Raw genomic sequence first — 23,178 nt, 5'->3', positions numbered from 1 at the left:
AAGACTGCCTTTAAAAAAAGTGCATCAGTTAAAAATAAAACCCTATGTGGGAGCAAAATCCAATTATTTTTAAATTCTCTAATAATCCCACCAATATTCTTTAAGACCACTTTTTTCTAATTGAATTTCTGATCAATCTTTTCTCATGTAAGATTTAAATTTGTAAGATTTAAATTTGTATGCATTTCGATTAGTAGAATCATTTTAACTAGTAGAATTTATCAGAAAAACACAGCAAACATATTAAAACCTTCATCCAGACATTTCAAAAATCAAAAATAATGTTAGTGTCTGAATTTGGTCAGATTCTTATTATTCATAGTGCCATATTCTTAAATTTAAATTATAAAAATGGAACCAACAAGTCTCCTAATATGATTTTCTCGGTTCACTCTGAGCAAACTTCTGTGATGGAATGTTATCAGGAATTAATTCAAAGAATGTCATTCTCATCAGTAGTAAATCCAGAGAACATAGATCTTGTCTCTGGAAAGCTTGGGTTAAACAATGTGACGTCAATCCTAGTATTATGGTGGATATATAAGAAAGCCACTGTGGTGTTCTGATTGCATGTAAACCAAACCCTTGCTTCTGAATCAGCAGAGTTTAAACCTAAGCTCTATAGTTACTATTCACCTGGAGAATACTGTGTCTACTATGTGCATGTTTCTACACTTGGCATTATGCTTTTTCTAACTACAGTTCTCTTCATAACTCACTGACAATCAGATTTTATCTATCAGTAAGTGCTAAGTGTGCTGCTCTTCTTACTCTCCATTCAGCAGCAATGACCACCATGAAGCATTCTCTCCCATTACCTCCATCAGAGGTTCTCATCAAAATACTGGCCACCCCTGCATTCCAGAAATGAAGCATCACATGTCTTCCTAATGCAATTCCCTCCCTAACAGGCAGAAAAACAGCTTTGCCTATTTTTTCAGGTGTGAGTGCAAAATTACTTTGCCACTACAAAAGGCTAATTTTGGAATTATAACTTGAGAAACATACAAAATGATGTAACAGCTTAAAGAATTTAGACAGTTGACATTCAGGTACTTCAGTCAGTTGAGGCAGTATCTTTTGGCTTTGACTCTGCTGAAGGGGTCGCTGCTGCAAGCTTCTTGGATTTGGCTATGGACTTCTTGAGGTCATATCTGAGGCTACGGATACAGCTGTTGATCGCTGTCACACACAACTTCCAGTCATGCCCGGTTTCCGATAGATCACAAGTCGGGTAGACATCTTGGAGAAATTCTGGTGGTAAAGTCCCAAAACACAACAGTTACTTGGAAATCACTTCTCAGAGAAATGAATCTATTCAACCTTAATTCTACTACTGTGTCTTGAAAGGGTCATTAAGACTTTAACTAAATAGAACACATGGACTATAATCATTATTAATTTAGCTGAACAAATTTTCTAATCTAAAAGGATTATTATATGAAATAGCACCATTCTTAAATCACAATGAAGCAACAATCTCCCATGATCTTGCTACATACCAGGATAGAAACCCTCTACTGTCTTGAGAACTGATGGTCAACTTTTCTTATTCTTAAATGTATCAAACATGCATCTAGCATGTCACTCATCATTTCAAAAAGAGACATGCTAAGCCTCTGTAATGCACATGAGGCAGCAGTGTCTTCATACTTGGAGAGGCAAGAAGTTGTAACTGCTGACTTTTTTAGTACTGCTAGATTTATCTCTAACAAAAGGAATCAGGGTTCTTTAGATCTTGCAGTCAAAGAAAGACTTCCCTATAAGGGAAGGTGACAGAGTAACAGAATTCAAGGAGCACTCTTAGCAGAAAGTGGGAGGACAGACAAAGGAAGAGGTGGGGAAGAGAGGTGCTTATTAGAAGAGCAGCGTTGCCCTTGGATACTTTGTTAGGTAATTGCCTAAGTGCCTTTGAGTCTTAATGCCTTAGAAAAGGATCTGGTGACCTCTACAGGTCAGCATTAATTTCATTAGTTTTTCGATAGGGTTAATAGGCCAATAAATCAGGACAATGCCATAAATACAGCAGATATCCAAATTTTTTAACAAGGCTTAAACCTTTTTGTCAAGGTTAAAAGGCTTTCATGTCCAAAGGACTAATGAGTAGATCAGGGGTAGCCTGGAAAGAGGCTTTTGTGGTATGTCATTGGATTCAGTATCCAGCTCTATCCTGCTAAATGTTTTTATTAACCAAAAATAAGTTATGGAAAGAATGCTTGTCCCGTCTGCCCATGACAGCAAAGCTGGGAGGGATAATAAAGACACTGGAAGACAAATACAGCACTGGCAAAGCTTTCAACAGGTAGCAACAAGGAGCCTAAATTGGTTGGCGTTTCCCAAAGTGTGTTCTCTGAAATCCTAGTCATAAAAAATTTCTTGGGGGAAAAGGTTCTGGTTGCGCAAATGGGCAATGCTACACTCCGGAGTTAGTCCCCACTTGGAGATTTACATTGCATATAAGCATATTCAGTGCTCTGAAAAATCCCACAGTAAAGACACACGGAACATCCTTTCACAGATTCAAAGGTTCTAGATGCAGCCATGTTGGCGGGTCCCATAAATGAAGGAGGTGGCAGTGCTTAAGACAACAGAGGGTCAACGGTCAGGAATGGGGAGATCCGGGTGGGCTTGACACTTAAAGGCATTCAAAACGTGTTAAATCTCAGAGTCAGCCAGGCTCAGAGTCAATGGCTCGCACCTATAATCCCAGCATTTTGGGAGGCTGAAGTGGAAGGATCACTTGAGGCCAGGAGTTTGAGACCAGCCTGGGCAATATAACAAGACCCCCTCTCTACAAAAATAATTAATTAATTAATTAAAATTAGCTGGGTATGGTGGTGTGCACCTGTAGTCCTGGCTACTAGGGAGGCTGTTACAATCATGCCACTGCACACCAGCCTGGGTGACAGAGCAAGACCCTGCCTCTTTAAAAAAAAACAAAATAAAACAAAACTAAGAGTCAAGTGAAACCCTGAAAACTACCTATTGACTGAGGTTTAAGGTCTTTCCTAACCCTTTGACTAAAAGGTACTTCATTCACAAAATACCTATTAATACTCAGCTATCTTGGAAAAACACAACTTGGGGAATGCTGACCTACACTAACAGGATAAAATGCAGGAGGAATAAATATTTTTATATTCATATTTTTTCTACATTTACATTAAAAAAATACTAATAGTATAAATGGTAACAGCCTGAATACTAACAATATAAGTACTGGATAAGTGTCAGTATATAGAAAAAAAGATCTAGGGGTCTCAGTTGACCATAAATTTTAAAATGGCAAGTGCCATTTTAGGCTGCATTAACGGCCTAAATAATAGGTAATAGTACTATTGTATCACCTGAAGGTAGTCATTAGATCATGAAGGATCAGGATATTTATGTGAGGAATTATGGAAGGAAATGGTGATATTTCACCGTGAAAGTGTAAGGCTTAAGCGGGAAAAGGTTGGGTGGAACACTTCCTTTCAACCCTTGCACTTCCATGGGGGGAGATCTTTACATTGGAAAGTTTAGATGAATTGAGCACGTATGGTTCAAGAATAAAGCTGCTATTTTTATCTCCACTTGCCTGATTTGAGTGGCTGTCTCTCACTTGGTTCTGAACTTAAAAGGGAGGGAAAGGAGGTGTAGTTATTATCTCCTAAAGGCCCAGGAGGAAGTAATAGCTGTCATTAACTACTTGAAGGCCAGGACAAATGTGTATGACTTACAGGGAGGTACATTTTGAGTCACTAGGAGGAATGACTTTCCTATGAATTGGAGCTCCCTGAAAACGCAGTGGACTGCCTTACTGAGAGACAGAGGCAGCCTTACCAATGGAAATGTTCAAGCCCAGGGGAGGCGACTCTATGTCGAAGCTGAGATAATAATTCCTGCTCTGGGCTGAATGTTGTATTAGAGGGCTTGTAAAGCACTTCCTATTGCTAAGATTTTATAGTTCTGTAATATGAAGACATGCATAGGGGGTTTAAGGAGTGAGAGTTGTTCACTGATTGCAAATCTGCAGCCTACTAACTTCCTCCATATAAATTATACTCTGTGATACTTAACTCCCCCAAATAACAAAATCTTAGGGGAAATGATATTAGACTAGAAGAATAAATTGGTTTATTCATTGGATGGGATACCAATCAGCAGTTCAAATGTATGAACAAGTCTCAAAAACATAATGGTGAGTGATAAAAAAAATGTGCAAAAATGTACAAAAAATGTACATGAAAACAACTAGAATATTATATATTATTTATGGGTCTATTAACATAGGTAGCAAAAGTATAAAGCACACATGGGAATGATATACCAACTCCAGGACTTGGAGTGATTACTTCTGGGGAGCAGGAGAGGGGAAAGGGTTGATGGCTTGGAGTATTAATTATAGCAGTAATGCTTTATTATTTTTTTAAATTAAAAACCTGGAGCACAAAAGGCAAAAGGTTTATATCAGTGATGGGTGGACAGGTGTTTATTATATTATTATATTCTTTTCTATACATTTCTGTATGTTTGAACTCGTTTAAAATTAAGTAATACTATTACAGAAATTATATGGAAGCCATAAGCCCAGTCCTCCCACAAGTGCAGGGTCTTCCCTCACCTCTCATTGCTGGTCACCCAGCCTTTGCTTTCTGACTCTTTTCATTCTCCAAGTTCATTTTATCCTAATATTAAAGTGAAATATGCTTCCTTGTCAGCTTCTACTCCTTGGGCCTGACTCTGCCCCTCAGGAAAAACAATGACTCTACTGTTTTCTCGCTACTGAACTAACTTTACATGACTGCCCTTCTACAAAGCAATGGAACTTTGAGTCTTATGGGGAATTTGTTAAAATCTGCTCTATGTGGATAGTATGTCAAATGCATGTTGAATATTTTTTACTGCAAAAGACAGCTTCCTGATTTTAATATAATTCAGTAAGATATAAAACAAGATAAAATACTTAGGAAAATATTTTTCATCAACTTTGAAGGAATTAATCTATTCCATATATTAAAGAACTATAAAAGTTACATTTTTCCTCACAATAAAAAAAATTAATTAGAAAGATGTTATTTCTTCTATGAACATGTTCATTTCAGAATTGGCTACAAACTGTTTTTACCATAAGGTAAGAGAAATTGGGTTTGGGTTTTTTTGTCTTATGGGTTATCTCAGTGATGTTTGAATTGCAAGTTGTGATCAATTACTAGGTCACGAAATCAGCGATTGCAAACCTTAAAAAAGAAATGTAATAGAGCAGAAAACATTGAAATGCCACACTCATAGAGTAAATCCTGTTTGTGAAACTTCTGCTTTGTTTTTTTTAAAAATCACACACACACACACACACAGAGCCGTGTACTTAGTGTCACAATGTAAAATGTATTTCTTGTTATGGATTGCAGCAAAAAAGAAGTTTGAAAACAATTGGGTTAGATGCTAGCAAATGCTTACAGAAGGAGCTGTAAACCAGGTTTCTTTAGTCTGAAACACCAGTGCTGTTTGAATTTATTGGATATGAAAATGTGTGATTATGAAGGTAGGAACCAAAGAGCCAACTGAGCTAGATTGGGGTTCAGAGCTACATCTTTGCTGGGTACCAGTGACACAAGGAAATATTCTGCTTCCTGCTTTGTCCAAATTTAAGATTTCACAGAATTGTTTTTGGAAGCTTTATTACTTCATTTACCTATGTGATAGAGACTATATGATGCTAATGAGCACAAGAAAAACTTAGCATATTAACCTTCTCTGCTATTGTTGATACTTCTGCAAACTGACGAAGCCCTGCAGCTTCCACCTTGATCCTGTCAATGAAGGTGTTTGAGTCCCCATACCCCTGGCAGTCCAGAGCAGGGAGCCACCTTCAATAACATCTTTCCTGTTCTAGTAAAGCCATTCGAGACAGAGCAATTAGCCCTAAGAACCCAAATACAAAGAGAAATGCAATTCATGAACCTGTTCCTTGTTAGACGCTAATGAGGACTTAATATGAGCTCCATCTCTCCTCAGAACATAAACGCACTGAATGGACTTTTCTTTCTGCTCTTCTTCTACAACACAATTAGCCTTTATTTATTGTGACATACTCTACATGTAACAAACCTCGGAGAGCGCTGATCCTATTGGGGTTAAGGGCACTCACGCCACGCCCCAGATTGCCATAGACATTACTTTTGACCAGGACGTCCTCAGAGAACAGGTTACGAATAAGGTATCTGGCTGACAGCGCTGGGCGAGACTTCTCTTTTGCTGTACTCAGTACTGAATATGGCATCTGTATATTTCTACGTGGATTTCCAAAATAATCTAGGAGCAAAAGCAAAAGATGTCAATTTTCATGGCAGATGTTAGGTTGCATTGTTTTTAAAAGGCTGTAATAGGTTGACTTTTCTGAATTTTTTGGCTCAAGAATTCAAGAAGTTAAAAGAATGTAAAGCCTTGTTTTTAGTGGATTATAAGACAGCATGAGAGATGAGTAGAAATCACTGCTACTGTGATTACACATGCTCCCATGTTCAAGAGGAAGATTTAGTATTCTGCTACCTTTCAGGATATAAGTTTTAAAATTACATTTAGTAACAAATTAGTAATTTTAATGCATTGTTTCCCTACTTATAAGAAAGCTTTTTAAAAAATAAGCACCATGATTCTTGCTGAAATATTTATAAGTATTAAAATGTAGGTTTTTTATTTAGTATTAAACTCATTCAAAAATCAACAGACTGCTGATTCATCTTACATAATGTATTTTAGATACCTTATTTGAACTGAAAAATAAATTTTAAACCTGTTTTCACTTCTCAACTCTGCAGCTTAATCATCAACTTCAGTCCATAGTGATTCGATGAATCATATTTGAAAAATATTATATTTTACGTACAATAAAGGAATTATTTGTTGAAGAAAATATATTAGAGAAATACACTATGATTCTTACAAGTCAATAAACATTATTTTTCATCTCAGAACATCCATCATTTAATGGGTGGCAGTATAACTGCTGAATCATCCAGATTCAGCATTTACCAAGAGAGATTATTTAGAAACGCATTCGATGAGTCCAAAGACATACCTCACTTAACTCTAGGAGATTAACCAAGCAACATTTATCAATGGATCAGAAAAAAATGTCAATACTCTTTACCCTGGTAATTCAATTTCTGAGACCCTAACTTAAGAAAGTAATCCAAAATATAGAAAAAGCTGTCCAAATGAAGATTTTTTGTGTTAGTGTGATTTATAATTCCCCTCCCAAAAACCTTCAAAAAAGAGAAAGGTAGTTAAATAAATTGGGGTACACTTACTCAATGGAATGTTATAAACCTATTGAGAGCAACGATTATGAAGGTTGTCGATTTTTGAGGAAAAACATATACATATTATGTTAGAGAAGGAGAGTGATTATATGGAGATCATAATGTTTCATGTGCAACAGACTACACACAAACTATGGTGGCTTGCTTGGCTCACAGTTGGCCTGTCCCTCGTTATAGCTGAGGGAGGGTTAGAGACATGTGACCCAAGCTCTCCAGATGCAATTCTTTCTCTTTCCCACAGTCTTGGGGCTGCTCTGGTTCCTGTCTGCCTGAGGCTCGATTTGTTCTTTGTTTTTTTAAATATGGGAGCTACAGGTCCGGTGATTTTTGTTGTTGTTTCTACAGTGTAGAACCTTAACAAATACAGTAGTTAGATTGCTTTTATAATGGTAAAAATAATATAAAGATATGTCATTTCAATAATTCTGTTTGAATGGGATCCCAGGTAATGTTCTAGTTAGGGTTAACATGGGGGCAGGGTAAAGACAGAATCAAGTTTTGTTGCCTCAGGTGCCATACACTAGTAGCATCCCGGGGAAGATGCACTGTGACACATGAATGGCAGGTGGCACAGTCACCTATTGAACCACTGCCACACAGTACTAATCAAAGCAGGACGCTCCTTCAACAGCCAGCTTAGCAGTGGGAACACAATGTTCTAAGGAAAGGGGTTCATTAATTTATGCCAAACATCCTTATTGAGCACCTGCAACGTGCCAGGCAGGCACACAGAGAATAAGAACTTCGTCCTAGCTGTGAAGGATGGTGCCTCATCAGAGCGCTCACATGTGTCGGATGAGTCGGCACAGAGCTGCTTTGTGCAGGAAAAATAACAGATTTGGCTTCACACTAAAAGCAACCAGTCTGAGAAGTAGGCATCTATATTTCATTAACTCATTAATATAAGAGGTTAAATTGTTTTGCTTTCTTATGAAATTTTTCAAACATACATAAAAGTAAACAGAATAATACAATGATAAAAATACAAATACAAAAATATAATAATACATAAATGCATCACCCAGATTCAACATTTATCAGCAAAAGAACTTATTTTTAAAACTCACTCAGTGTTTCTTCAGGTGCTGTAGAGTTACCAATGGAAGGATTTTTCATTTCTTTAGAAATAGCATTACTGGGCTGCTGAGAAGCCCCATTTTCTCTTGTGTTCCAGGTGCTCGTTTGCAAAGGTAACGAAGAATGGCCTTTACTGTGAACACTACCCCTTTTACCATTCAAATCTGCAGATGCTGGTTCACCAGGGTTGGTAGGGCCTTTATTTTTGCCAACAGTGTTCTGTTGAAACACAAAACTGGATCTATAAACAAAATGTCTTTTCATTCATTACTTTTCAAGAGTTTTGTTTAGAAAATTGAGGGATTAAAATTTGTTGTGACTGTGGTCATTATCAATTTTGAAAGTAAATAAACTGTGATATCATTTCTTTTTCAGCATATTACGGGGGTACAACTGTTTAGGTTACATATATTGCCTTTGCCCTGCTGGAGTCAGAGCTTCAAGCGTGTCCACCCCCCAGACTGTGTGCACTGCACCCATTAGGTGTGTATATATCCATTCCCTCCTTCCCCTCCCATCTGCCCAACACCAGATGAATGTTACTACTATATGTGTACATAAGTGTTGATCAATTAGTCCAATTTGATGGTGAGTACATGTGGTGCTTGTTTTTTCATTCTTATGATACTTCACTTAGTAGATGTTGGAAAACATATTTAGAATTCTTTATGTGAAATATTCTGGGTTCATTTATTAAATTTATTTGTGCCACCAAAGGCTGTCATGACCTGCTGCTTCTTGGGGGACTTGGTAGCTCTGTCTAACGAACTGAACGAGAATTGCTGACACAAATGCAGTGCATAATAAACATTTCATGAATAAATAAATTAGTTCGGCCGGGCGCTGTGGCTCACGCCTGTAATCCTAGCTCTTGGGAGGCCGAGGCGGGCGGATTGCTCAAGGTCAGGAGTTCAAAACCAGCCTGAGCAAGAGCGAGACCCCGTCTCTACTATAAACAGAAAGAAATTAATTGGCCAACTGATATATATATAAAAAATTAGCCGGGCATGGTGGCACATGCCTGTAGTCCCAGCTACTCGGGAGGCTGAGGCAGAAGGATCGCTTGAGCCCAGGAGTTTGAGGTTGCTGTGAGCTAGGCTGACGCCACGGCACTCACTCTAGCCTGGGCAACAAAAGTGAGACTCTGTCTCAAAAAAAAAAAAAAAAAAAAAAAAAAAAAAAAAAAAAAAAAAAAAAAAAAAAAATAAATTAGTTTGTTGAGGATGACAACTTTTTGTTTGTTTTTAATGTTTTGTTTATGTGTTTTCTCTTTTCCTAGTGGCTTTCAAATCTGGCTACACATTTGAATTACCCTAGTGATAATTTAAAAAAAATGGCTGTGCTGGGCCCCACCCTCAGCAAATTCAACTGGAATCTCTGATGGTGGAATGGGGGAGCTTGGGCATCAGTAACTATTTCTAAACGTGTCTCGTGTGATTCTAACATGCAACCAGGGTTGATCACCACTGCTCTGGCTTGGGGCTTCTCCAATTTTAACATGCACATGAATCACCTGGAGGGGGGTTCTTGCTAACATACAAATTCTGCTCAGTGAGTAAGGCATGCAACACAAGACTGCAGTTCTCACAAGCTTGCCGGGCTGCAGACCCACTTTTAGTGGCAAGGACCTGTCCCATTCCCAGTCAATCATACAGCAGGCACGTGGCAGATGCTGCTTCTCTTCTGACGCCTAAGCAAATATGCAAATAACCATTTTCCAGGCAGTATCTTCATTTTACATTCAAATTGTTTAGGGTGCAATTTTTGAAGGCTATAAAATGGAATGTTAAAAATAAGCAGATTGGGTTTCAGACAGATGGTGCTTGAGCTATCACTGAAATCAACCCGTTCACCAGGAAAACATAAGCTCGGCTACAAATAGTCTTGGCAAATAGTTTCCATAAACTTACTCTAGAGACACAGGAGTGACTAGACATGGTGAGAATAGAATGGGGTTTTCAGAGAGGTTGGTGGAAATTCGGAATTGTCATTAAGATAAATACTTCATCAGAAGACAACAGGTATGACACTTCCCAAGTGGCCCATTTATTGGTTAAAAAAAATAATCTCTAATGTACTTTGAAGATAGAATGGATGAGAGAGAAACCAGATTCTTGTTACCACATAACTATAGAGGTTATAAAATATCTGTGCTAGTTTAACCTCATGGCATGCATTATTTTCACCAGGTTCCGCCAGCACTGAGAGTACACAAGTAATGAAGAGCCTGTGTTTTCTCCTGCGCCACAAGGGAATACACACAGCCTTTTGTGTTCCCCAGTGAGATACTGAAAAAAGTTTGCCAAATATCTTGTTAGCTGAAACTTTTTTCCAGTATTGTCCTTGGCTTCAAATATGCTAATTATAACACTATATTTGATTTATCTTTAGGATATTTTTATATAGCATAAATATAAAACAAGTAAAATAAACAGGCAGTATGCTTTTGAAAGAACATCTCTTGCCCCCTAAATTAAGTAAATGAGATTTTAGCACATGGCCTGAAGATACTGTGTGTCATGCTAACAGTTCTGGAGTGTATACAGCATGAACTTATGTAGCAGTTACCATATTTAGATGAAAAATAACTTACTTGTAGTCTTTTGTTTTCAGAACATAAATAGCGGATCAGAGAACTGATATCAGACATACACTCTTTCCAATCTTTTCCATGTTCACTCAAATCATAGTTGGGAAAAATTCTTGCCAGATATTCTATAAACAGCAGAAAGTATTCACAAAAATTAGTACAAAATTAATGAAGAAACAAGATATTTTTATTTAAAATAAATACTTGAGTTTTCTCTTTATAATTGTCATTCTTTTCTCTGACTCATTCTGAAAGTTTAGAAATTCCACCCAATGAGGATGCTTTGCCGAATTATCTCACTTCCTCTACTGTGAGATCCCCTAAAACTGACAGAGGGAGCCAATACTGATGTCTTGGTGCTTAAAAAAAAATAAGTGTGTACCCAAAAGTCAATTCTTTGAGGGTGCTCGGACCATTTGGTAACCCAGTGGATAAATCAGAACTAAAAAGAAAAGGAAACACATAAAGAGAAAATAGTATTATTGCAAACATTACTACACCAGCGTCTATTCATCTGTGTACTTACCATGTCTATCTCCCCCAGAAGCTGTCCCCTCGGCCTAGAACACCTTCCTATTCCCCTTAGCTGAGTAAGGAGTCCTTCAGAATTTAGCTCAAATGTCTTGTCTCTAGCCAAGCCTTCCTGAACGCCCTCAAAGCTGCTCTGCTCTGAGCCTCCCCCACATTATACCATTAGACTGGAATTTATGTTTCCATCACCGTGTCACTTTTCAGACTGTGAGCTCCTTGCATGCAGAAATACTTATTCATTGTGGTATCCTCAGTACCCATGAGTTCTAGGATGGACCTCAATACACATTTCTAGAAGCAAGAAGGCAGGAGGCTGTAGTGGACCAATCATGAACTCTTATTTCTGTGTTGCCGTTCACGAGCACTGAAAAGTCTGTTGTATTCCCCCACCTTTTTGGGGGTGGGGGAAGGCTTTTTCAGTATTTTTTTAGTAGCAAGTTCCAGTGCTAAAGAATTGACTTAGTACTAACCATAAGCAACTATAATCAATAAGGCTTGTCTTATTGAACTAGTCAATGGGTAAGTTTTGTTCTTATCAAAAAATTAAAAGATGAACAGTTCTTGGATTTACACAGGCTTCATTGTTATTTCTTCGACTGCCAATAACATTCATTATATGACCAAATGATGATACAAACAAGATTCCATTACAACTTTACATATGCATACCTCTTAGTGCAGCCATTTTGTTTGGATCTAGGCGTTGGCGGCCTTGTGAATTGGCACTCACAGAGCTGCAAATCAGGATGTCCTTGGTGAACAAATTACGAACCAAGAAGCGGGCTGCATTCTTAGGTTTGATCTTCTTTTGTGCAGTCACCAAATGAATTGTAAGCATCTTGACATTTCTTTTTGGATCACCAAGATATCCTTTAAAAATACAGGAAGAAAGGAAAATCCTTGCTTTTATCTTGCAAGGATATCCTAACCATGCCCAAGAGAATTAAACACTGATTTCTAACTCAAAAATTTCTATTTGGGTGAATTTATTTCTATGCTTATCCCTTCTTTTCCTTAAATGGGTCTCGCTGATGCCATCTGCCTGTCAACATTCTTCATCTTTGCTAATCTTGAACTTGCTGTATCTAAACTAATCTGTTCATTGGCTTGAATAAATTTAATTGTTAAGCTGTAGGTACATATGTAAACACGTTTCTCTTAGTTCTCATTGCTCCCTTTTATACTCTAAAAGTACACTCCCCAGCCTGGGCAACATAGCAAGACCCTGTCTCTACAAAATTTAAAACATCAGCCAAGTGTGGTAGTGTGCACTTTTAGTCCTAGCTACTCAGGAGGCTGAGGCAGGAGGATCACTTGAGCCCAGGAGTCCAATGCTGCAGTGAGCTATGATGGTGCCACTGCACTCCAGCCTGGGTGACAGAGCAAGACCTTGTCTCTAAAATAAATAAATAAAAGTACACTGAGAGCCATATTACTGAGTGAGTATATGTTCCCTGAAGACAATTTGGAAAGTATGGGTGGGGATAATTACGAAAACTTTCAAATAGCTAGCATTTATTAGTAGCTACTATATTATCAAGCACTATGCTAAATATTTTACATCTATAAGCTCAGATTCATCATTCTAGCAATTTCACCATTATTCCCACTTACCAGAGGAGGAAACTGAGGCCCAGGGAAGCTAAGTTATTTGAACAAGGTCACACAGCTAGTTGCGGAACCCATTTTCAAATCTAAGTCTGTCTATTTATAAGCCAAGTACTCTGAACCATTAATATTTTGCTACTGTCTTCCATTCTTTCTCCTATTTCCTTTTTGAAATACAAAATTGAAATCATACTTTACGTATAGTTTGAATCTTGATTTTTCAGTTAACATTATATTTTGAGCATTTCTCTGCTTTCTTCTTCCTCTTCTTTTTTTTCAGTCTGCATCCCTGTCATCATGATTTTCCTGACAGGAGATATTTATCTTGTATTGATGTCCTATGCATTGTGTCCAGGGCTTTAATGCATTGTCCCATTTGATCCTCACAATTCCATGAAGTAGATACTATTATTTTTGTCATTGAAGAAACCAATATTTAGGTTAGCAAAGTGGCTAAAGGTCACAAGGTTAGTAAGATACAGAGTTGGGATTTGAACCCAGACAGTGGACTCGAGTGCCTGTGTTCTCAACCATTAAGACTTTACTGCCTCGTATGCTGTGGATATACCTAAGTCACATGACTAATTCCCTATTGTCTGTTTCCTTTTCCAATTTTTCACAATTCTGTAAAGGATATTCTTGTACTAAAAGTTTTATGTAAATTTTTTACTATACTTTCAGATAGAAGTGAAATTACTGAATCAACCGGCACAAATATTTTTATGGATTTTTATACAAATTACCCTTTAGAAAGCTTGCAACAATGTATGCTTCTAACAACAGTGTATCAGAATGCCCATTTTGGTACAAACAGAGCAATGTTTGAAGTTTCTTCTGGTTCAGGTAACAACATAATTTAAAGAAAAAGGCTCTCTTCTAGGACAGGAGTCAGCAAACTACAGGTCCACCAGCCCACCCCTCCACTTGTCTGTGTGAATGAAGCTGCATTGGCACATGGGTGCACTGGTACACGGCCATGCCCATTCATTTACCTATGGGATGCTTTTGTGTTACAACAGCAGAGGTAAGTAGTTGTGACAAACAATACTAACTAGCCCTTTACAGAAAAGGTTTCCAGATCTCTGCTCTAGGATAGTAATAAGAGATAAGCTGCTCAGAAGTTGAGTCACAAACACAAAAGAACTATAAAATATTTGGAAGGCTTGCCCTTGGAGGCCACAGAGCTTGGGGTCCTTTCTTCTCTCCCACTATGGCTTGGCTGGCAGTACAGCAAACCAGTGAGAAACACAAGCTTTAAAGTCAGAGAGAACTGGTGAGTACCACTCACCAGCTCTGTGACCTCAGGGATGGGGGATATAAAAGTGCCAACATCATGGGGTCATTTTAAATGTAAGTAGAGAAGAGGCACATCAGCTGATTGGCACAGTGGCTTGCATATGATAAGCACTCAACAAATGTTAGTCACCATTCTGAATATCACCTAAAACCAGGCCTCAAAATAGTAGAAAACGAACAGTTTCCACTAGCTTGTATCAAGGATGTTGATGAATATAGGTCAAACAGTGCCACTTGTAATGTGTGTCATGTCAAACTCACCATAATTAGGAGGGATACCCTGACCAATTAGGATTTATTCCAGTTATGCAAGGCTGGTTCAACACTGCAAAATCAATCAACACAAGCCAATATATCAGCAGGCTAAACAAGAGAAATCATGTGGACATTGAATCCAAGACTCATTAATGATAAAAAAAACCAAAAACTCTGTGAGTTAGGAATAGAGGGAAACTACCTCATCTTAATGAAGAATATCTACTAAAAACCTACAGTTAACATCATACTAAATGGCAAAACACTGATGAGTTCCCCCTAAGATCAGAAACAAGGCAAGGATATCCACTCTCACCACTCTTATTAAATGACACCAGAAGTTACAGCCAGTGCAATAAGGCAAGACAAAGGAAAAAAAGGCATACAGATTGTACAGAAAGAAATAAAATGGTTCCTTATTTGCAAATGGCCTAATAATTGGCTATACAGAAAATCTCAGGGAATTGACCAAAAAAACCCCCAAAAGACCAGGAAAACTCCTAAAACCAGCAAGTGAGTTCAGTGAGGTCACAGAATACAAGATCGATACTTAAAATCGAAGCTCCTTTTTATATATTAACAATGTTTAAAACAAAATTTTAAAAATACCATTTACAATCTCTCTAAGGAAAATTAAATACTTAGGTAAAATTTTTAAAACATGTACAGTACCTGTAGTATAAAAGTTACAAAATGCTGATAAAAGAAATTAGAGAAGACCTTAATAAATGAACAAATATAGAATGCTCATGGATAAGATGACTCAACATACCACAGATGTCAATTCTCCCCAAATTGATCTGTAGATTTACTGCAATTCCTATCAAAATCCCAGAAAGCTTTTTGAAAACATAAACAAGGCTATTCTAGGATTAATAAGGAAAGACACAGGACCCAAAATAGCTAAAATAATTTTGAAAAAGAAGAATAAAGTAGAAGGGGATCACTCTACCTGATATTAAGGCTTACTGTATAACAACAGTAGTCATGACCATGTGATTTGGCAGGGAATAGAAACACAGATCAGTGGAATACAACAAGAAACTCACAAATAGACTCACATAAATATTCCTAATTGAATTTTTATAATTTTTTTTTTAGAGACAGGGTCATGCTCTATCATGCAGGCTGGAGTGCAGTGCCATGATAACTCACTGTAACCTCCAACTCCTGGGCTCAAGCAATTCCCTCACCTCAGCCATTGGGTAGCTAGGACTACAAGCACATACCAACACACGTGGCTAATTTTTTTAACTTTTTGTAAAGATGGGGTCTCACTATATTATTCAGGCTGGTCTTAAACCCTTGGCCTCAAGCAATCCTCCCTCCTCAGCCTCCTAGAGCACTGTATTACAGGTGTGAGCCATTGCACCTGGTTGCCTAACTGATTTTTTATTAAGGTGCAAAAGCAATTCAATGGAGGAAAGATAGCCACTCAAAAAATGGTACTGCAGCAATTATATACCCATAGGCAAAATAATAATAATAATAACCACAGCTTGAACCTCATACCTTATATAAAACTGAAAACTCAAAATGGATCACAACTTAGATATTAGTTATAAAAATATAAAACTTGAAAAAAAGATGAGAAAAAATTTAGGATCGAAAACTAGGCAGAGTTCATAGATTTGACACCAAAAGCACAGTCCATGAGAGGAAAAGTTGATAAATTGGAGCTCAAGAAAATTAAAAACTTTCTCTCTGCAAACAAAACAAAACAAAAAGCCTGTAGAGAAGATGAAAAAGAAAGCTGCAAACAAGAAAATATTTGCAAACTGCATATTCAACAAAAGACTAGTACCTACAATATCTAAGTAATTTCTTAAAACATAGCAGTAAAAAAAACAAACATTATCATAAGAACAGATATTTCATAGAAAAGGATATACAGATGGAAAATGAGAACATGAAAAGATGTACATCATAACCAAAGGCAAATGCACATGAAACCCACAATGAAGTATTACCATATACCTATCAGAATGACTATCTGAATCACTAAAATAAAAAAACAGTGAAAACAAATACTGGTAAGGATGCAGAGGAACTGAATCACTCCTACATTGCTGATGGGAATGTAAAGTGGTATAGCCACTCTGGAAATAATTTGACAGTTTCTTATAAAACTAAACATGCAATTACTATACCACCCTGCAATTAATTGTACTCTTAGGTATTTATCACAGAGAAATGAAAAAAGCATGTTCACACAAACGCCTGTACACTAGTGCTCATAGCAGCTTTATTTGTAATAGCCAAAAATTGGACACAATCCAGATGTCTTTCAACAGGTGAACAAATAAACAAACCATGGTACATCCATACTATGAAACAGTACTCAGCAATAAAAAGGAAGGAGCTACTGATACATGCAAAAACTTGCATGACACTCCAAGGAATTTATGCTGCGTGAAACAAAGGCAACCCCAAAAGGTTAAATGCTATATGAGTCCATTTATATAACATTCTTTCAATAGCAAAATTATGAAGATGGAGAACACACTGGTAGTTGGATGGGTTAAGGATGAGGCCATGGAGGGAAGGACATGGAGTAAGTGTGGTTATAAAAAGGCAATAAGAGGGTTCCGAGATGTAATGGGACAGCTCTGCACCATGACTAGAGTGGTAAGCACCTGAACCTAAACAAGTCATAACACCACAGAGAACTAAACACACTCTCACACACAAATGAACACAAGGAAAGCTGAGGACATCTGAAGAGATCTGGTGATGGTATCAATGTCAAAATCCTAGTTGTGATATTTTTAGTGTATTTTTTCAAAAATATTACTATTGAGGGACACTGGGCAAAGGATACACAAGATCTCTATGTGTTATTTCTTATACCTGCATGAGATTCTGAAATATCTCAAAACGAGAAGTTTAATTTTAAAAAGCTATCACTAATAATTAATATTAAGAATGCTGGTGAATCTAGGTTAAAATAAGTGCTACTTGCATTAATACTGTGTATCATTTCAAACTCATCAAAACTGGGAGTGAGGAAGACAGATGCTGAATCATTATCTTGGCCATTGCCATTTTCTACTGAACTTGGGTAATTCATTGTCTCAGAATGCTTTTCTGGGCTGGATTCTGTTTTGAACAACATTTCAATATATAAAACATTTTCCAGTGTTGGCAGACAAGAAATCTCAACCATGGTTTTTATATCAGGCAAAACTATCCTTCAGGAATGATGGGGGAAAACAGACATTCTCAGACAAAGGAAAAATTGTTTAAAAAATTGTGACTGCCTGACTTACCCTCAAAGAATGGCTAAAGGAACATCATTAAATGAAGGGGTGGGGAACCTGTGGCTTTCTAGGTCCTTAAGTACAGCCTTTTTACTGAATCCAAATTTTACAGAACAAATCCTTTTAATAAAAGGATTAAAAGGGGTGCAGCAGAGAAAGATGAAGCTTTTCTTGTCTCCTTTGGTGCTTAAAAAAGAACAATATTGAAATCAGAAGGCTGAAGCTCCCCTACCCCTTACTGCAAAATGGTACAGCCACTCTGGAAAACAGCTTAGCAGTATTTTATAAAACTAAACATACAATTGCCATAGGACCCAGCAACTGCACTCTAGTGGAGTATCTCAGAGAAATGAAAACTTATGTTTGCACAAAACCTATACAGTACATGAGTGTTCATAGCAGCTTTCACTTCTAATAGCCAAAACCAAGAAACAACTCAGATGCCCTTCAGTAGGTGAAAAGATAAACAGACCATGGTACATCTACACCATAGAATTGTCCTCAACAATAAAAAAATAACTACTGACACATACAGCAACTTTGATGAGTCTCCAGGGAATTATGCTGAGTAGAAAAAACCAGTCTCAAAAGGTTGCAGACTATTTGAGACCATTTATATAAAATTCTCAAAATGACAAAATTCTAAAGAAGGAGAGCAGATCAGTGGCTGCCCAAGGGAGGGACAAGGCAGGGTTGGGGCAGAGAAGGGAAAGGTGGGTATGTCTCTAAGAGGCAATAGGTCGTGGACCATTGTAGTGATGAAAATATTCTGTATCTCGTCTGTGATGGAAGATTTGTAAACCTACTCGTGTCATTAAATTATATCAAATAGAACACACATACACACGCACACAAGCACAAGTAAAACTGCTTCTGATACCATACTACAGTTCTGTAAGGTGTTATCACTGGGGAAAGTGGGGAAAGTGTGCATGGGATCTCTCTGCATTATTTTTTACAACTGTATGTGCAGCTAAACTTTTCTCAAAATAACTTTTAATTTTTCATTGATTTTTAATTAAGAAAAGCTACTGCTAGCTCACATTAATGGAGTTAATGAATCCAAATTTAATAGTGCTACTTATAATATGTTATCATTTCAAACTTGCTAAAACTGAACTATGTTGACCACTATCCTTTTCCAATAAAGGTGGGGAGTTCATCATCTGAGGCTGTTTCCTAGGCTGTTTTCTACATTAACCAACATTTCTATAACAACACACTTTTCAAATACTGTAAGAAACACTCCCAACCATGTATTCTATATCCAGTGAAACTATCATTCAGGACTGAAGCAAAATTAAGACATTCACGGACAAAGGAAAGCCAAAAGTACTTGTCATCAGCAGACTTACACTTAAAAAATGGCTAAAGAAAAACCTTCAGTCAGAAAGGACAGAAGGAATGGAGCATCACTAAGGAAGGAAAAGCAGCAATATGGCTGCGGAAAAACTGGATCACACGTGCATTGCTGGTGTGAATGGAAAATAGTACAGCCCCACTGGAAAACAGTTTGTCCATTTCTTGTAAAACTAAAGATGTGATTACCAAAGGACCCAGTGATTGCGTTCTTGAGCATTCATTTCAGAGAAATGAAAACCAGTGTGAATGAATACAATGAAGCAAAATGAAAACTTTGAACAAGTGTTCACAGCAGCTTTACATCTAATAAGCATAGGAAACTCAGAGGTCTTCAATGGGCAAAGTGATAAACAAAGCCTGGTATACCCGTACCATGGAATATTCCTTAGCAATATAAAGGAAGGAATGACTGATACATACAATAATGTGGATGGGTCTTCAGGGAATGATACAGAAGGAAAAAAGCCAACCCCGAAAGGTTACATACCACATTGATTCCATGTATATAATGCTGCAGTGACAAATTATAACTCTGGAGAACAGGATTAGTGGTTGCCAGCAGTTAGAGACAGGGCAGGGGTGGGAGTGAGCAAAAGTATTGACTGGAGAGAGGCGGGTTTGGTTATAAAAGGGCAGTATGAAAGTCCATGACAATGATGGGACCGTTTCAGGGCTTGCCCGCGGTACAGGATACATGAACGTACACATATGATAAAAACATAACTAAAACACATACATACACATGCACCCAAATAAATACAAGTAAAACTGGGCATACCTTACTAATATCTGTGAAAGGTATCATGTCAATAACCTAGTTGTAATAATTTTCTATAGTTTTTTACAAGATATTACCATTAGGGAAAAGTGGGTAATGAAAACACAGGATCTCTCTGCATTATGCAGCTAAGTTTTTCCAAAAATAAAAACTTTAATTAGAAAAATGTACCATTTTCTTACACTATGGATGTTAATGAATCTAGATTAAATAGTTCTACATGTAATAAGTATCATTTCAAACTCACCAAAATTGTGAGGGATGCAGTGAGATGACAAATATTTTGGCTACTGTCATTTTCTAATAAAGTTGGGTAATTTGTCTCAGGGCTTCTTCCTAGGCTGGCTTGTGCTTTGACCAACATTTATATTAATATAAATAAAATATTTTCAAATATTGAAAGACAAGAAATCTCAACCATGAATTCTGCATCAGGCAAAAGTATGCTTCAAGAATGAAGGTGAAATAAAGGCATTCTCACATGAGGCAACACTAAAAGTATTTGTCACTAGCTGCTGTACACTTAAATAATGGCTAAAGAAAATCTTCAAACAGAAGAATGATGAAAGAGCAAATCTTGGAGCATCAAAAAGAAAGAAAATAATGAAAGCAGCAGAAATATGGATGTGGAGAAACTGGATCATTCGTATGCAGTTCCTGGGAATGTAAAATGGTACAGCCTCTCTGGAACCACTTAGAAGTTTCTTATAAAACTAAACATGCAATTACTATACAACCAAGCATTTGCACTGTTGGACATTTATCCAAGACAAATCGAAGCTTATGTTTACACAAATATCTGTACATGAATGGCCACAGCAATTTTACTTGTAATAGTAAAAAACTGGAAACAACCCAGATATCCTTCAATGGGTGAATGAATAAACAAAATGTGGTACATCTACACCATGGTAGAGTACTCAGTGATAAAAAATAAGGACTACTGATATCACACAGCAAGTTAGATGAATCACCAGGAAATTAAGCTGAGGAAGGTATAGTTACAAAAGAACAAGATGAGGCATCCTTGTGGTGATGGAAACCTGTGCATTTCGACCATGGTGGTGGGAATCAAACCTACTCATATGACAAAACTGAACAGAACTAAATGCACACACACAAATCAATACAATTAAACTGAAAAATCCTAATAAGATCTATGGATGTATCAAGGTCAACGTCCTGGTTGTGATATTCTACTATAGTTTGGCAAGACATTGTTGGGAGAAATGAGTAAAAGGCAAAGAGTATTTCTTTGTATTATTTCTTACAACTACATTTGTATCTTAAATTACCACAAAATTAAAAGTCTATTTTTAGAAGCTACTGCTAACTTTACATTAAGGATGTTGATAGATCTAGATTAAACAGTTGCTACTAGTAACATGTACCATTTCAAACTCACCAAAATTGGGAGGAATGGAGGCAGATGAAGAGGCAGCATCTTGGCCACTGTCATTTCCAAATACAGTTGTCTGAGAGTTGTTTCCCTGGCTGGTTTCTGCTATTTTTTCCGGCATTTCTTGGCTGGTTTCTGCTGCATTTCCTGGCGTTTCTTGGCTGGTTTCTGCTGCTTTTCCTGGCGTTTCTATGATTATAACTTTTTCAAGTACTGAAAGACAAGAACTCTCAACCATGAATTTTATACTGGGTGAAATTATCCTTCAGGAAAGAAGGGAAATAAAGACATCCTTACAAAGAGGAAAATTAAAGGAATTTGTCCCTAGCAGACTTATCCTTAAAAAAAAACAGCTAAAGGAAAATCTTTGAACAGAAAACATATTACAAAAGAAGGAATCTTGGAGCATCAGGAAGGAAGAAAGGATGATGGAAACATAAGAAATATAGATGTGAAGAAACTCAATCACTGAATCACTGCTCTTGGAAATATATAATAGTACAGCTTTTCTGAGAAACTGTTTGGCAGTTTCTTATAAAACAAAACGTGCTATTACCTTAAAACCCAGGTATTGCACTCTTGGCATTCATAACAAAGAAATGAAAACTCATTTTACACAAAAACCAGTACATGAATATTCACAGAAGCTTTACCTATAATATCGAAAAACTAGAAAGAAAAAAACCAGATGTCCTTCAATGGGTGAATGGCTTAAAAAAACTGTTCCTATCTATACCATGGAAAGAATAAGAATGAAGGAACTATTGAGAAATGAAAACTTACATTTATACAAAAATGTATACATGAATATTCATAGCAGCTTTACTCCCAAGAGCAAAAAACTAAAAACAAAACCCTAGATATCCCTCGGCAGGTGAATAAACAAAATGTAGTATATCCATACCATGGAATAGGAATACATTGTTAATACATGAAACAACCTGGATGAGTCTCCAGGAAATTAAGCTGAGTGAAGAAAAAAGCCAATCCCAAATATTATTCCACTGATGTAACAATCTGAAGAGACAAAATTATAGAGATGGAGAAGAGATCAATGGTAGCCAGGTGTTAGGGATAGGTCAAGGGTGCAGGGAAGGATGATCTGAGAGTTTGATGTGGTTGTCAAAGGGTATTACGAGAGGGCTCCTCACACTGATGGAAATGATCTCTACCTTGACTGTGGTGGTGGACACACAAACCTACTTGTGGAATAAAATTGCATAGTACTAAATACACACATGCACATACACAAATGCATACAAGTAAAACTGAGGTCATCTCAATAAGATCTGTGGGTTGTATCAATTTGAATATCCTGGTTGTTATATTTTGCTGTATTTTTGCAGAATATTACTATTGGGGGAAATTAAGGGTACACAGAATCTCTCTGTATTATTTCTTACACCTGTGTGTGATTCTGAAATATCTCAATATGAAAAGTTTAATTTTAAAAAGCTATCACTAAGAATTAATATCAAGAATGTTGATGAATCTAGATTAAACAGTGTTGCTTATAATATGTATCATTTCAAACTCACCAAAATTAGAAGTGCCGGGAAGAGATGAAGTCGCAGTACCTGGGGCATGGATATTTCCCAGTAAAGCTGGATAATACATTGTCTGAGAGTTGCCTTCTGCTTGTGCTGGAATTTCTATAAGTATAAACTTTTCAACTTCTGAAAGAAAAGAATGTTGAACTGTGAATTCTATATGAGGCA

The 23,178-nt window shown here is 37.1% G+C and overlaps 1 protein-coding gene across 1 annotated transcript in view; it reads right to left on the bottom strand.

Annotated features, from left to right (window-relative positions):
* Positions 1-837: 837 nt before the first annotated feature.
* The window catches only part of BEND2 (BEN domain containing 2), a 58,330-nt gene continuing 35,989 nt past the window's right edge, over positions 838-23,178 (bottom strand). The window contains exons 11-17 of the mRNA XM_075999171.1: positions 22,999-23,136; positions 21,467-21,673; positions 12,172-12,372; positions 10,975-11,096; positions 8,372-8,600; positions 6,091-6,294; positions 838-1,254 (exon numbers count right to left, since the gene is read on the bottom strand). Of these exons, the coding sequence (XP_075855286.1) occupies positions 1,058-1,254; positions 6,091-6,294; positions 8,372-8,600; positions 10,975-11,096; positions 12,172-12,372; positions 21,467-21,673; positions 22,999-23,136 (1,298 nt within the window). The 3' untranslated portion in view covers positions 838-1,057. The remainder of the gene's footprint in view (positions 1,255-6,090; positions 6,295-8,371; positions 8,601-10,974; positions 11,097-12,171; positions 12,373-21,466; positions 21,674-22,998; positions 23,137-23,178) is intronic.

This window comes from Microcebus murinus, chromosome X (genome assembly GCF_040939455.1).
Source record: "Microcebus murinus isolate Inina chromosome X, M.murinus_Inina_mat1.0, whole genome shotgun sequence".
In the NCBI taxonomy this organism is placed as follows: domain Eukaryota; kingdom Metazoa; phylum Chordata; class Mammalia; order Primates; family Cheirogaleidae; genus Microcebus; species Microcebus murinus.
Note: the sequence above shows the minus strand (reverse complement) of the source record. Positions and strands in the feature narration are given on the sequence as shown.